Source organism: Oryx dammah, unplaced genomic scaffold (assembly GCF_014754425.2).
Source record: "Oryx dammah isolate SB20612 unplaced genomic scaffold, SCBI_Odam_1.1 HiC_scaffold_3, whole genome shotgun sequence".
Lineage (NCBI taxonomy): Eukaryota > Metazoa > Chordata > Mammalia > Artiodactyla > Bovidae > Oryx > Oryx dammah.
In genome coordinates, this window is record NW_024070187.1 from 91,410,408 (window position 1) to 91,426,489 (window position 16,082).

Here is a 16,082-nt window from a genome sequence, read left to right on the forward strand (position 1 = left end):
TGAGTCTGAGTGAACTCCAGGAGTTGGTGATGGACGGGGAGGCCTGGCGTGCTGTGATTCATGGGGTCAAAAAGAGCCAGACACGACTGAGCAACTGAAGTAACTAACTAAGGAGTTGTAATGTTTAAGTATACCTTGCTCGTAAAATATATTCCTAAAAGCTTTACTAGTAAGCAAATCATATTTTCCCAATTATTTCTGATTAGTCTAGACTAGTCTAGCCCCAAATAATTCTGATGAGATTTGTCACCTGAGTATAAAGCAAGAATAAAGTATTTTAGCCCTATCCCACCTCAAGTCTCTCAAAAGAAATCGGTAATACATGCCCATTTCCAGCCAGAAAACTCCAAATTTAAAGGAAGGAAGGAAAAGAAGCATTCTATGGAGGCCAATTCAAGTACTATGCTCAGGCAATTTATACCATTTAATCTTCACATACATACGGAAAGCCTACTTACTTACTGTAAGATGAGTAGCCTCCCGTAAATATCTGCATTTGGTAAATTTACAGTTTTAAACAGTTGAGTCACATTTACATTTTCTCACCTGAGAGACACCATGTTTCCTAGTTCTGCTGGTAAACTTCTGAGTTTATTGGATGACAGATCCAGGTAAACCAGATTATGAAGCTTGGCAATATCAGGTGGAATGCGACTAAGGTAATTGTCATTTAGGTGTAGCGCTGTCAAGTGTGTCAATGACCAAAGTGATGTACTTAAGCTCCGCACTCTACCTAAAAGGCAAGATATGGATTCGTTAAACTCTAGGGCCAAGACAAAAACTGAGCTACGAGCACCAAAGTGTGGGAGAAAAGCCCATAAATGCATACAGATACTCTGACTGTGACATTTTAATTTTGCATTAAATGCTTTTGACTTCTTCCAAACACAACTGGACCTTCTTTAATTCCATGCAACTTTTGTCTGAAAACCATTCTTTCTCACGAATCTACCATGTATTAAAATAAGATGCAACATAACAAGGAGACCCTTGGATTGAGGGTGATCACATGTCTCAAGGAGAAAGCATGTGGCTCACCTGAGCTTTTGCAGAATGACTGTGAAGTTTTTTTTAAGTCATGGTACTAACTTCTCACATACTTCATGAAAATTAACAGTACAAGTCTAATCTACACCTAGGGTTTGAATTAGTCTACATACTTTAAATAGACAAGAATAATTGCTATGATTTAGAACTAATCTTAGATTAGCCACCAGGAAAATCATTTTACTCCCAAAGGAGATATCTTCCCCAGCTTTCTCATATTTCAATTATACATTAATAAATCTGGTTTAAGATTCTGCATTAAGTGCAATAGACTCCAGGAAATGGTCACACATTAAGCTTTACCAATGAGTCAGCATCTGACAGCTAGGATAGAACACATACTAGAAAAAGAAGACTCGGTTCAGAGTCCTAATTTCTACCATTTGTTAGCCATATTAAGCATAAGCAAATCACAGAGTTTCAACTTGTGTAAAACGTGCTATTATCTTAACAATAAACTTATATGAAGAGACTTTTAAAACCTTTTACCAAAGTGAAATGGTAAAAGATTCTGATTAAAAGAGCAGTGGAAGGTACAGAGGGCAAAAATATCTTAATAGGGAAGTATTGCTTTTCGTGTGGCTATCAAGCAGTAGACTCAAATTTAGATCGTCTGTCCAGGGTTCTTTCTATCACAGGTTCCTTGACCTTGTCTATAATGAGGCTTTAAGTATTAACTAGGATTTTGCATTTTAATAGGAAACAAAGTTTTCAAGTGCTAGAGGTTCTAATAAATAAAACACTTAAGTTTTTACCTAGGGGTAACCAAGGGATTATCAACCAGAGACAACACTAGGACTCCGGCAATCTGGAAACATTTTAGCTTGTCAAAACCAGAGGAGTGCTACCACGATCTAGTGGGTAGAGGCCAGAAATGCTGCTGAACATCGATGTGCACACAACCACTTCCAACCACAAAGAACTGTCTACCTGGAAGTGTCAACAGTGCCAAGTTGAGAAATCCTGGGTTAACCTAGTAGGATTTGCTCATATTCATTATTTTAAAATTACCAATCACCTATCCACCCAGTTAGTTACCTTTTATCGAAGATACACAAAGTTCCTGCTATACTCTAATGTGGTTTTATTTAACTGTTCCAATGAAAGCATACCAAGGAAAAAATTACATTCTATGTATATTCTGTATTATATCGATTCATAAAAGAAAAACTGTACTTATACTTTTATTTTTAATAAGTTTTTAACTTTGTAATAATTGTAGATTTACAGAAAAGTTACCAAGACAACATAGGTCCTATATACCCCTCAGCCAGTTTTCCCCTACTACTAGCATATTATATTGGAGAAGGCAATGGCGCCCCACTCCAGTACTCTTGCCTGGAAAATCCCATGGACGGAGGAGCCTGGTAGGCTGCAGTCTATGAGGTCACTAAGAGTCAGACACGACTGAGCGACTTCACTTTCACCTTTCACTTTCACGCATTGCAGAAGGAAATGGCAACCCACTCCACTGTTCTTGCCTGGAGAATCCCAGGGACGGGGGAGCCTGGTGGGCTGCCGTCTATGGGGTCGCACAGAGTCGGACACGACTGAAGCAACTTAGCAGCAGCAGCATATTATATTACCATTGTACATTTGTAAAAGGTTTCCTAGTGGCTCAGTAGTAAAGAATACACCTGCCAATGTAGGAGACTGGGTTCAATCCCTGGGTGGAGAAGATCCCCTGAAGGAGGAAACGGCAACCCATTCCAGTATTCTTGCCTGGGAAATCCCTACCTGGGAAAAGCCTGGCAGGCTACAGCTCATGGGGTCACAAAGAGTCAAACACAACTTAGCAACTAAAGGAACAAAACCCGGGTCTCCTGCATTGCAGGCAGATTCTTTACCATCTGAGCCACCGGGGAAGCCCGTTAAGTGAAAGAATTACTCAGTCATGTCTACCTATTTGTGACCCCATTGGCTGTAGGCGGCCAGGCTCCTCTGTCCATGGAATTCTCCAGGCCAGAACACTGGAGCCAGTTCCCTTCTCCAGGAGATCTTCTTGACCCAGAGATCGAACCTGGGTCTCCTGGATTGCAGGTAGATTGTTTACCATCTGAGCCACCAGGGAAACCCAAAAAGCCACGTTTGTCAAAACTAGGAAACTAAGATTGCTACTTTCATATTAACTAATTTACAGACTTTATTTGAATTTCACCAGTTTTTACACCTTTTTGTTAGAAGATTTGACCCAAGATACCATTTTGCATTTAGCTGCCATGTCTCTTTAGTCTTCTCTTGTTTAGGACAGTTTCTCATTCTTTCCTTGTTTTCAGGACCCTTACAATCACTCTATGGAACGTCCTTCAGTTTGTCTGATGTTTTTCTCACTATTAGTCTGAGGTTATGAGTTTTTAGAAATCAGATTCTATTTTAACAAATCCTAAACATGTAAAGTCATGTAACACAGTTATCACTTTATAGAATAAACAGATAGCTTTTAGGATTCCTACTCTGCCACCAATGGGATGATAGGATGATGGCAAAGATATCAACTTGCAAAAATGATTACTCTGTGATAGAAAAGCAAAATCTATTATATCAAAGAAGCAGGTTTTACTTAGAAACTGCACTCCCAATGCCTTCAGTTCTAGATGCCACCTGTGGCCCACGGTATTAATCTCAAAAGAAACAATGGGAACAAAGACATTTAGTCACAGATGAAACAGTAAGTTGAACACTAGTAAGTACCTCAGCATCTTGTATTTTTTCAATTAATTCATCTAATTCAAAATGTATAGCAATGACAAAAATGTAATACTCAACTCTTGTTCATTATTGCGATCATGTGTATGTGAAGTGTGAAGTCACTCAGTCGTGTCCGACTCTTTGCGACCCCATGGACTATAGTCTACCAGGTTCCTCCATCCATGGGATTTTCCAGGCAAGAATACTGGAGTGGGTTGCCATTTCCTTCTCCAGGAGATCTTCCCGACCCAGGGATTGAACCCGGGTCTGCTGCATTGTAGGCAGACGCTTTACTGTCTCAGCCACATATCCCAGATTAAATGTTTCAGATTTCACTCACCCGAGATTTCTAATTCTGCCCAGTGAGATTTTTTCCCATTGGCTACCTCCTCTGCTGACATGATGGTATAAATTCTGCGAGGATCTGGAGGATCATATTTTTCCTTTGGCATCCCTATTAGTCTGTGAGGAAAAAGAAAAAAGATGACCAATTATTACAGTCTTATACATAAAACAGAGGGAGAAAAATGGGATGGTAAGTTTTCTTTTGCTTCCCCCTAGGCTACCCTTAAATTCTCACTAGAAGGAAAACACACGCAAAGTAGGCTAGGCTGCAGGAATTTAGTAACAGAGGCCTCAAGGAAAATGCAAAGAAGCAGGGACACTGGACTTCACAATAAAACATGGCGTTGCTTCCCAAACATTCACTGCACCCCTTCCTCTTCATTTAGCTGCTGTGCTTTCCAAGACAGACTGACCCTTTGAGAATTTCCTTGATGGACTCTGACTGGCCTAAGAGAACCAGGTAATTCTATCCTCCTTGCTTCATGCTATTCAAATATCCCATGTCTAAGACAAACAATAAGCACAAGATATTCTCCCTGTCACAGAGATTAGTTCAGAAATATCTAATAATCACTAGGCCTAAGACTAATTTTACATTTATGGGAAGAGCAAGGTTCTTTCTCCTATTGGTCATACATGAAAAAGAAGATAACCCCAGCTACTCTTGGCAATCATTCAACAACTAGAAAGGAAGCCAGCCATAGCAGTCAGAGACTAGAAAACAGAGAAACAAAGCCAGAGTCCTCACCAAACCACTCCTGTAGCACTCTTCAGCACTGGGCTTTTTGACTATACAAGCCAGTCTATTTGCTTATTGTTTAAACTACTAGTTTGTGTTTTCTGTTACTTGTAATCAAAAGCATCTTAATTAAGATCATATATCTTGGTTTACATGGGTCAATCTTGGTTTATATCTGTTATTCTTAGGTCACTATTAATATAATTCTCAAAAGTGTCCAATTTGGATGATGAGTTACATGGCTGCCCTAATTTAAAGTATTATTATACAGTTTTCTTTATATAACAGCAAAAATAACTGAACAATCATCAGTGACAACCGAATATACATAAAACTCAAGTATACATACAAGCGCAATGTATGAATCAGATGACAAATGGCCAAGTAACCACTGAAGAGGTCTTAAAACTCCTGCATGCTCTCAGTTCATTTCAGTTGTTCAGTCGTGTCCGACTCTTTGCGACCCCATGAACTGCAGCATACCAGGCCTCCCTGTCAATCACCAACTCCAGGAGCCCATCCAAACTCATGTCCACTGAGTCAGTGATGCCATCCAACCGTCTCAAACCCTGTCGTCCCCTCCTCCTCCTGCCCTCAATCTCAGCATCAGGGTCTTTTCAAATTAGTCAGCTGTTCCCATCAGGCGGCCAAAGTACTGGAGCTTCAGCTTCAACATCAGTCCTTCCAATGAACATCCAGGACTGATTTCCTTTAGGATGGAATGGCTGGATCTCCTTGCAGTCCGAGGGACTCTCAAGAGTCTTCTCCAACACCACAATTCAAAAGCATCTATCAGTATCTGCATACTATTTATAGTTACTTCTTTGCTCACACTTTAACACACACAGATATACATACAGACACCAAAACCAAGTGTCTAAAACTGGGACTGTTTCCAAGTAGTTTAGAACCTCTATCTCAACGGAAGAGTTACTTTCAGATGGTCTGAAATTTGTTACATAGAAAGAAAAACAGGAAGAGTTCTATTATGTATCAAGAAATCAAAGCTAGTTTATAAGAGTACAATCAAAATTTCCCATCCCATAATTTGCCCTAGTATTTCTGAAGGAAAAACCGTCATTTCTTCCCATTTACTAAAAGGAGCAAAGGGGAAGTTTTCCAGATTTTTTTCCTCTGTTAACAGTAATTAGCTTCCAAACCTGGTTAAGCTCTTCAGCTCTAATCTTATCACATAACTGTGTGATACTGAAACATGTTTTATTTTCCATAAATGTCTCAGATCTTCATACAGCAAAAAGAATATGATCATTTTTCACAGGGGGAAAACTTGATTTTTACCCTATGTGGCCTATGTAAAATATTTCTGAATACAACATTTTTAGGTAATAAGGTTTTTAGAATTTCTACTATGCACCATAAGGCACATGTATCTCTGTGGGTACTCCTACACACTAATGTAAGATTCTACAAAAACATAAGATTAATAAGCAAAACCAAATCAAATTTATTCAGATCCAAAGACATGCTACAAATTCATCATCAACAATAACAATGGGAAAAACTAAGACTATGAAATTTTCAAATTATCTTTCATTAATTTCAAATAATTTTCATAAAACATAGTGCAAAAAATGGTACAGACGCACCTATAGCAGGGGAGGAAAAGCGACGTAATCATAAAGGACAGGTGGATACAATGGGGAAAAGAGGAGAATGGGACAAATCAGGAGATTAGAACTGACATATATATACTACCATGTGTAAAATAGATAGCTGGTAGGAACCTGCTATATATACAGCACAGGGAGCTCAGCTCAGTGCTTTGTGATGACTAGAGGGGAGGGATGGGGGAAACGGGATGGAGGTTCGTGAGGGAGGGGATATATGTGCATAGCTGATTCACTTTGTTGTATAGCAGAAACTAACACAACACTGTAAAGCAATTATACTCCAATTAAAAAAAACAAAACAGTGCACCAGTCAACTTAATTTGGCAGTTTAATCAGGGCTACCACTGGACAGTGTGTTATTTAAGGGGATAATGAGCATGGAGGCATGCCCTCTTTGTCTCTATACAGTTCCTATCACATGTGTGTGTGCTCAGTTGTATCTGACTCTTTGTAATCCATGGACTGTAGCCCGCCAGCCTCCTCTCTCCATGGGATTTCCCAGGCAAGAATACTGGAGTGGGTTGCAATTTTCCTACTCAAGGGGATCTTCCTGACCTAGGGATCAAACCCACATCTCCAGCATTGGCAGACAGATTCTTTACCACTGCAAAGCACTCCTATCACAAAGTGGGCACCTAATAACTATTTGTGGAATGATCATATGCTTTATAATCCTAAAAACTACCAGCTCTCTCCCACCTATTCCAATCAACAGTCAATGCTCTTCTAAAAATTAATCTCATGAAATGGTCATTAATCAACTTCCCTAAGTAATTTAAAAATCTAGAGAGGAGATTAATAGTCATCATCTCTACTGGCCCACAAATGCTAATATCTGAAATTGCTACTATATAAGAACTATATTTCTTTTTAAAAAATTGTTATAAGTCTCCATCTTTGTAAGTCTATTAAAATTTACAAAATCTGTTTATCGTATCCATAAAATGCTTACCAATGTCTATAATATGTAAAAACCAAAGTACAATTAATACTGTTGTATTACGTGACAAAGGTCTCTTTTGGATTTGATTAGAAAGTCAATAAAAATACAAGTCATTTAATCCTTCAAAATGACACTAAATTTGGATAGTCTGATTGAAGTTCAAACACTTATTTGCATTAACTAATGTAGTAGAGTCTACAGTTTTGGTGATCACTACTGTCCTAGCATCAGGACATGCTACTTAAAAACTTAGCTCAAATTTAAGAAATTGGCATTACTGAACCTCCTATTCAGCTTTATCTTCCTGCTCAGTTTCTCAGCATCAATCTTCCATCTTGGAGACATTATCACAAAAACCTATTTCAAAATAACTTAATGTATATAAAATAATAATTCAAATATAACTTAAATCTATAAATGTGACACTGATAATGTGCTTTCTCAACAGTCTAAGATATAGGTCAGTCCAAGGCTTAAATAATGGATGCACACACTTCATCCAAGGAAGAGAAATGTTTTATTTTGTAAAGTTTAACAGCTAATTCCTTTCTCTAACTTTATTAAATTGATGAAAGGCAGGTTTTTCAATTGGTTTTTCCAAAAATTTCTCATTTCTGCAATATCTTACATCAGTTCCCAAAGGATCATCCCATTACATCAACCTAATTTATACTAGGGAGGAGATCCTGATAATGTAACAAGAGTAAACTAGAAGAGTAAACCCCTTCACAACACAGCCTTTTTAACTTGCACTCTTCAATCCCATTTCAATACTATGAAAAATACTCCACATAGCTCCCCAAATACTGACTACATAAGCTTCTTTGAACTTGCCATCCTCTCTCCTCCATTCCTTGAATCTTAGTATATCACCATCGCAGGCTTCTCAGAATCTAGTGTAAAATTTCTGAGAGCAACTGTCAGTCCTGAACAAAGAACTTGATTATTTCTTAGTTCCTACATGAACTATCCTTAAAGAAAATCATCACTGAAGGATGATTAATTATTACATACAGTTAAGATTTTCATTAGTTTATTTCTCAGAGTCTTCTGTAAAATTATGCCAAAACTTCAAGTAAAGTTGTAAAATACCAACTTCATGGAAAATGTATTCCAGTCCTTTTCTGGCTGAAAGTAACACTGTATGTAACACTAGGGCTACTTTGCCCTAAAAAATTTACATTTCCAAAACTGTAAATAAAATACAAGATTCCTATATAACATGCTGTTCAATGAATAGGTTGTTGTAAAATATACATAAATTACCACCAAATACACTATTGCCAAGGAACCCCAAATCTCAGGTTTTGTATCTGGGGCTAGGAAAACAATGCAACATGACTCCTCCCTGCCCTATTCTCCTCCCACCTAAATAATAATCGGAGCCAAATCAGAGCAAAGTATTAAAGGCCAGAACTAAGCTTCCACTAATTTTGGTTATCTGGAGAAGCTTACTAAAAACAAAAAAAATAGCAGACTCTATAGTGGATTTAAAGATATAAGTCATTATGATGTTAAACCACAGATTCCCTCAGATTACCCCCTTCTCTAAATTTAAGGTCATTTTATCTCAGTCTATAGTTCAGCACAGTTTCAGAAATTAATCATACTTCATTTAGAATTCAGAATAAGAAAGAATGCTCCAATCACCAAAGAGTGCTTCAGGCCTCACCAAGAGTGAACCAGGCCTCTAATTCAATGAATCCAACCCTAAAGTATAAACCAGTAGACAGGCACTTGGAGCCAGAGACATATTAAGTCATCATCTCAACAGCAGTTTGCAGAGCAATCTTTCACAGAGATGCAGAGTTCTCAAAGTTAAAAGAGACAAAATTAAGCCTACGCTGCTTATATTTTAGAGCAAGATGTCAGTGTCTTATTACATTTTACATATTCTCAGATAAATCTATCTTCTGTCAGCATTTATTTCCAAAGGTTATGGAACACATTATTTGCTATTTATTGAATACCCACCTTGACTAACATCTGTCCTTGCCATCTGGCCTTAATCATTAAGCCCACTTTCCTTTCTGAGAAAGTATGTCTAAGTTTACCATTTTTAATAAAGAAAAATAGCCATTGCACTGCAGCATTGGAAGTTTCTATTTTCTCATCAATATCTATTTTTAACTATGCACAAGTATTAATCATTTCAACTGTCATACAAAATTTATACCTTGCCTGTGAGCTCAGGAGCTCACAGCTGATACTTAAAAAACAGCTTCCAGCAAACTGCATAAAGTAGAATCATACTGATAAAAATAAAGATTGATGGCAATCACAAGAGCTTAGAAGACATCTTGTGATAAATAACAATTTCATCCACATTCCTACTCCTATACCAAGGGCCTCCAAGTGACATTTGTCTTCAATGACATATTCAACTCAAGTCTATAGATGACAATAATGAAACATTCAAAAAGAGCCATTCAAAATCTTCATATCTCCCAATCTGTCACCACTCTAAATAAAAACAAAACAAAATTCAAGTTTTACAATGGTAAAGCTACCCATCATTAAGGAAAAAATTACCTTCAGACTTCTGGAATTTCCTGTTTCAGACTAGTTTAACATTTATTCAACAAACATTTACTGCAGGCCTGCTATCATCATGTATTGTATCAAGCACTAGGACTTCAACAGTGAACAAGACAAAGGGCATCCTTGCCCTCATGTAGCTTACACCATTTTCATGGTACTACGTGAAAAATAAAGTTATAAAATATTCTAATTTCAAATAATTTCACAAAAGAATTTTTCATTTCTTCTTGTTAGTACTTTTTCCCCCCTCATCAGGTAATTACATTTCTCCCTATAGCCACTATGCAAACATACAGCTAAAGGGAGAATAAAAGATCTTTATCACAGAAGATGAGAGTAATGAATAATAGATAACCTATAGAATGGACAAGGATAGGATTAAAGAGTAGCACACCTACAACAAGAATGGCAAGTTTTAAACAGCTTAAAATTGGGGAATAAGATCAAAGATAAAAGGATAATACACATCAGTACATTTAACTTAAGGTGATGATAGCAAATGGTTTTCTAATCCAATGATCATTTTTTTTCTAAGATCCTTACTGACAAACTGAATAATGAGGAAACAGTAGTACCAAGGATTTTTCTGCTCTTTAAAAATACTAGTACTCAACATGTTTTATTTCTAGTCAGTTCATCCTTATGGATCTCCTTCATAACCAGTTATTTACCGGCCAAATGCATCAGTAACGGTTCATTTGCTCAGTCGTGTCCAACTCTTTGCAACCCCATGAATCACAGCACGCCATGCCTCTCTGTCCATCACCAACTCCCGGAGTCTACCCAAATAACCCATGTCCATTGAGTCGGTGATGTCATCCAGCCATCTCATCCTCTGTCATCCCCTCCTCCTCCTGCCCTCAATCTTTCCCAGCATCAGGGTTTTTTCAAATGAGTCAGCTCTTCCCATCAGGTGCCCAAAGTACTGGAGTTTCAGCTTCAACATCAGTCCTTCCAATGAACACCCAGGACTGATCTCCTTTAGGATGGACTGGTTGGATCTCCTTGCAGTCCAAGGGACTCTCAAGAGTCTTCTCCAACACCACAGTTCAAAAGCACCAGTTCTTCAGCACTCAGCTTTCTTTACAGTCCAACTCTCACATCCATACATGACCACAGGAAGAACCAGAGCCTTGACTAGACGGACCTTTGTTGGCAAAGTAATGTCTCTGCTTTTGAATATGCTGTCTAGGTTGGTCATAACTTTCCTTCCAAGGAATAAGCGTCTTTTAATTTCATGGCTGCAATCAGCATCTGCAGTGATTTTGGAGCCCAGAAAAACAAAGTCAGCCACTGTTTCCCCATCTATTTTCCATGAAGTGATGGGACCAGACGCCATGATCTCAGTTTTCTGAATGTTGAGCTTTAAGCCAACTTTTTCACTCTCCTCTTTCACTTTCATCAAGAGGCTCTTTACTTCTTCGCTTTCTGCCATAAGGGTGGTGTCATCTGCATATCTGAGGTGATTGATATTTCTCCCAGCAATCTTGATTCCAGCTTGTGCTTCCTCCAGCCCAGCGTTTCTCATGATGTACTCTGCACAGAAGTTAAATAAGCAGAGTGACAATATACAGCCTTGACGTACTCCTTTTCCTATTTGGAACCAGTGTGTTGTTCCATGTCCAGTTCTAACTGTTGCTTCCTGATGTAATGATAAAGCCCCTGGATAAAAATGAGATAGCTGTAATAATTTGTTATACTTCTTTTTTAAACGGTAATCCAAAGAAAACTTTAGGGTTCTAGAAAGATAATTTATTTCCCTGTAAAAGGTAAGTGCTAGGGTTAGTCTACTAAAGTACTATCACAAGGCGAGGAAAAAGCAGAAAGAATAAAAATATAACTCCTTTTCTACATAGCTAGAAATTTTTTCCCACATGTGGCATACCAGAAAAACAACAGCAGCAGCAACATAAAACATAATTTCTAAGAGGAAAAATAAAGACCTGGAATGACACATCTACAAAGCACTTCAAAATTCCAAAATAATGCTGTTATTAGACAAGTTTCATTTTATTTCACTAGTAATCAATTTAGACAACCAAAGCTTATGACTCTTGCCCTATCATTCCAAATTAGGTCTTGGTCTCCATCAAACAATCAATGTCTTTAATACTTCTTGTATTTAATGCCTCCCATTCAATCTAAAGATGCGGAATACAATTAACTATCTCAGAAAATGGGAGGTAATTAGACTAGATCAAAAATTTCAACACCAATTTTCCCAGGACTATGATTTTTCTAAAACCCTATCTTCCCCCTGCCTTTTTTTCCTCGTGTAGCCTGTGTTTTCTACTTCCTATAGTATGTACATTCTCATCTTTTTCAGTGATGTCAAATTCCTATCCATTCTTCATGGCTTAAGTCATCTTTTTTCTTCAGAATATTTCCCCATCTAAAAAGCAATATAAACTTGGATGTGCCCACTATCTAATATCAAGCCTTACTAGACAGCAATGATAATCCAGACCATTTGGTACTAATGGAAAGATAGACACATATAGTTCAAAGAAACAGAACTGAAAAACTAGAAATAGACCCACGCACATAACGTCAATAAATTTTCCATGAAGATAAAAAGGTAATTCAACAGAGAAAGGATAGTGGTACTGGAACAACTGGATATCCATATGCAAAAATAAAGAAGCATCAATCCATACCTTGCACCATACAGAAAATTAACTTGCAAGGATCGTAAGTTTAAGTGTAAAAGCAAAATCTATAAAAGTTACAAAAGAAAATGTAAGAGAAAAATCTTTGTGACCCTGGATTGAGCAAATATTTCTTATATAAAACACAAAGGCATGACCCATAAAAGATAAAGATACTGATAAACTAGATTTCTTGAAAATTTAAAACATGTGCTCTTTGAAAGATGACTAAAAAGATATGCCCAGTGATTGAGAATTTTTGCAAAATACTTATTTGAAAAAGTACTCCTGAATATATAAAGGATTCTCAAAACAAAATAGTAAGAAACTCCAATTTTTTAAAAAATGGCAAAAGATTTTAACAGATACTTCACCAAAGACGACATATAGATATAAAATAAACACATGAAAAGATGCCTGGCATTAGGCATTAGGAAAATGCAGCCTAAAACCACAATGAGATATCGCTACATGCCTATTAGGACAATTACATTGAAAATTTAATAGTTAGGACTGACAAAGGAAGCCACACATACACACGTGCCCCACATCCTTGTACGAATGCTTCTAAATATATACGTATTAGTATATAAATACATACACATATTTACACCCTCATATTTCACGGATGGGAAAGCACAATGGTACTGTCACTTCAGAACACAGTCTGGTAGTTTCTCATAAAGGTAAACATACATTTACAGAACCCAGCAATCTCATCCTTAGGCATGTGCCCAAGTAAAATTAAAACTTATGTTCACAAAAAACCCACAAAGAAATGTTTTCAGCAAAAGTTTACTGATAATCACCCAAAATTGGAAACAATACAAATGCCCTTCAACTGATGAATAAAACTGTGGTATAGCTAAACAATGAACTAAATAAAAATGACTGAATTACTAACACACACAACATGGATGAATGTCAAATGCATTACGTTAAAGATGGCAAACTTAAAATGCAATATTCAATAAATTTCAATGTAAAAGAGGCCACATATGACAAACCCACAACAAACATCATACTCAATGAGTAAAAACCTAAAAAACTTTCCTCAAAGATCAGGAAAAAGACGAGGATGCCCACACTCTTGTCACTTTCATTCAACGTGGCACTGGAAGTCCTAGTCAGTACAACTACGTAAGAAAAATAAATAAAAAGGGATCCAAATCAGAAAGGAAGTAAAACTGTTTGCAGATAACATGATATGACATATTAAAAACTCAAAAGGATGTTAAATGAAACCAGTACAGTGATAGGATACAAAACCAATACATAAAAATTCGTTTTATTTCTATACACTAATACAAAGCTAGCAGAGAAATTAGGGGGAAACCTCATTAATATTTGCATTAAGAAGAATAAAATACTTAGAAATACTTTCACCATGGTAAAAAAAGACCTGTACACTGAAAACTGTGAGACACTGATGAAGGAAATTAAAGACATAAAAAGATGAAAAGATATTCTATGCTTATGGATTGAAAGAATACTGTTAAAATGTCCATACTACCCAAAGCAACCTGCACATTGAATGCAAACCCTATCAAAATTACAGTGACATTTTTGACAGAAATAGAACAAACAATCCTCAAATGTACATGAAACCACAAAAGACCAGAGAAGCCAAAAAAATTTAGAGAGAACACAGCTGGAGGCATGATGCTTCCTGATTTTATACTATATTACAAAGCTGGTGATGGTGGTGGTGGTTTAGTCGCTCAGTCATGTCCAACTCTTTGCAACCCCATGGACTGTAGCCCTCCAGGCTCCTCTCTTCATGGGATTCTCCAGACAAGAATACTGGAGTGGGTTGCCATTTCCTTCTCCATATTACAAAGCTACAGTAGTCAAAATAGCAGGATTGTGGCATAAAAACAGATCAGTGGGACACAACAGAGAGCCCAGAAATAAACCCACAAACATGTGATCAATTAATTTATAACAAAGGAGCCAAGAATATACAATGGGAAAGGATAGTCTCTTCAACGAACAGTGTTGCAAAAATTGAAGAGCCACATGCAAAAAAAAAGAAACTGAACTGAATCCTCATGTTATGCCATACATAGAAGTCAACTCAAAACTAAAGACTTGAATGCAGACTTGAAACTGTAAAACTAGAAGAACACACAGCGGGTAAGAAATTCCTTAACACTGGTCTCAGTAATGATTTTTTGAATTTGACACAAAAGCAAAGGCTACAAAAACCAAAATAAACATATTGGACTACATCAAATTAAAAAAATTTCTGCTCAGTAAAGAAAACCATCAACGAAATGAAAAGACAACCTACAGAATGGGAGAAAGTATTTGCAAATCATATATCTAATAAGAGATCTAACAAGAGTATTTGCAAATCATATATCTAGAGATCTCTTCACGAAAATTAGAGATGCCAAGGGAACATTTCATGCAAAGATGGGCTCGATAAAGGACAGAAATGGTATAGACCTAACAGAAGCAGAAGATATTAGGAAGAGGTGGCAAGAATACACAGAAGAACTGTACAAAAAAGATCTTCACGACCAAGATCATCACGATAGTGTGATCACTCACCTAGAGCCAGACATCCTGGAATGTGAAGTCAAGTGGGCCTTAGAAAGCATCACTACGAACAAAGCTAGTGGAGGTGATGGAATTCCAGTGGAGCTGTTTCAAATCCTGAAAGATGATGCTGTGAAAATGCTGCACTCAATATGCCAGCAAATTTGGAAAACTCAGCAGTGGCTACAGGACTGAAAACGGTCAGTCTTCATTCCAATCCCAAAGAAAGGCAATGCCAAAGAATGCTCAAACTACCGCACAATTGCACTCATCTCACACGCTAGTAAAGTAATGCTCAAAATTCTCCAAGCCAGGCTTCAGCAATATGTGAACCGTGAACTTTCAGATGTTCAAGCTGGTTTTAGAAAAGGCAGAGGAACCAGAGATCAAATTGCCAACATCCACTGGATCATCGAAAAAGCAAGAGAGTTCCAGAAAAACTTCTATTTCTGCTTTATTGACTACGCCAAAGCCTTTGACTGTGTGGATCACAATAAACTGTGGAAAATTCTGAAAGAGATGGCAATACCAGACCACCTGACCTGCTTCTTGAGAAACCTATATGCAGGTCAGGAAGCAACAGTTAGAACTGGACATGGAACAACACACTGGTTCCAAATAGGAAAAGGAATACGTCAAGGCTGTATATTGTCACCCTGCTTATTTAACTTCTATGCAGAGTACATCATGAGAAATGCTGGGCTGGAAGAAGCACAAGCTGTAATCAAGACTGCTGGGAGAAATATCAATAACCTCAGATATGCAGATGACACCACCCTTATGACAGAAAGTGAAGAGGAATTAAAAAGCCTCCTGATGAAAGTGAAAGAGGAGAGTGAAAAAGTTGGCTCATAGCTCAACATTCAGAAAACTAAGATCATGGCATGTGGTCCCATCACTTCATGGCAAATAGATGGGGAAACAGTGGAAAAGGTGTCAGATTTTATTTTGGGGGG

At 37.4% G+C, this 16,082-nt stretch overlaps 1 protein-coding gene across 4 annotated transcripts in view; it reads right to left on the minus strand.

Moving 5' to 3' along the window:
• The window catches only part of CNOT6L (CCR4-NOT transcription complex subunit 6 like), a 116,624-nt gene that overhangs the window by 62,458 nt on the left and 38,084 nt on the right, over window positions 1–16,082 (minus strand). For 3 of the 4 annotated variants that reach the window (XM_040237166.1, XM_040237164.1, XM_040237165.1), the window contains exons 2-3: window positions 4,076–4,197; window positions 547–733 (exon numbers count right to left, since the gene is read on the minus strand). In XM_040237166.1, coding sequence (XP_040093100.1) covers window positions 547–733; window positions 4,076–4,187 — 299 coding nt within the window. In that variant the 5' untranslated portion in view covers window positions 4,188–4,197. The remainder of the gene's footprint in view (window positions 1–546; window positions 734–4,075; window positions 4,198–16,082) is intronic. The other variant, XM_040237167.1, reaches the window with a different exon arrangement.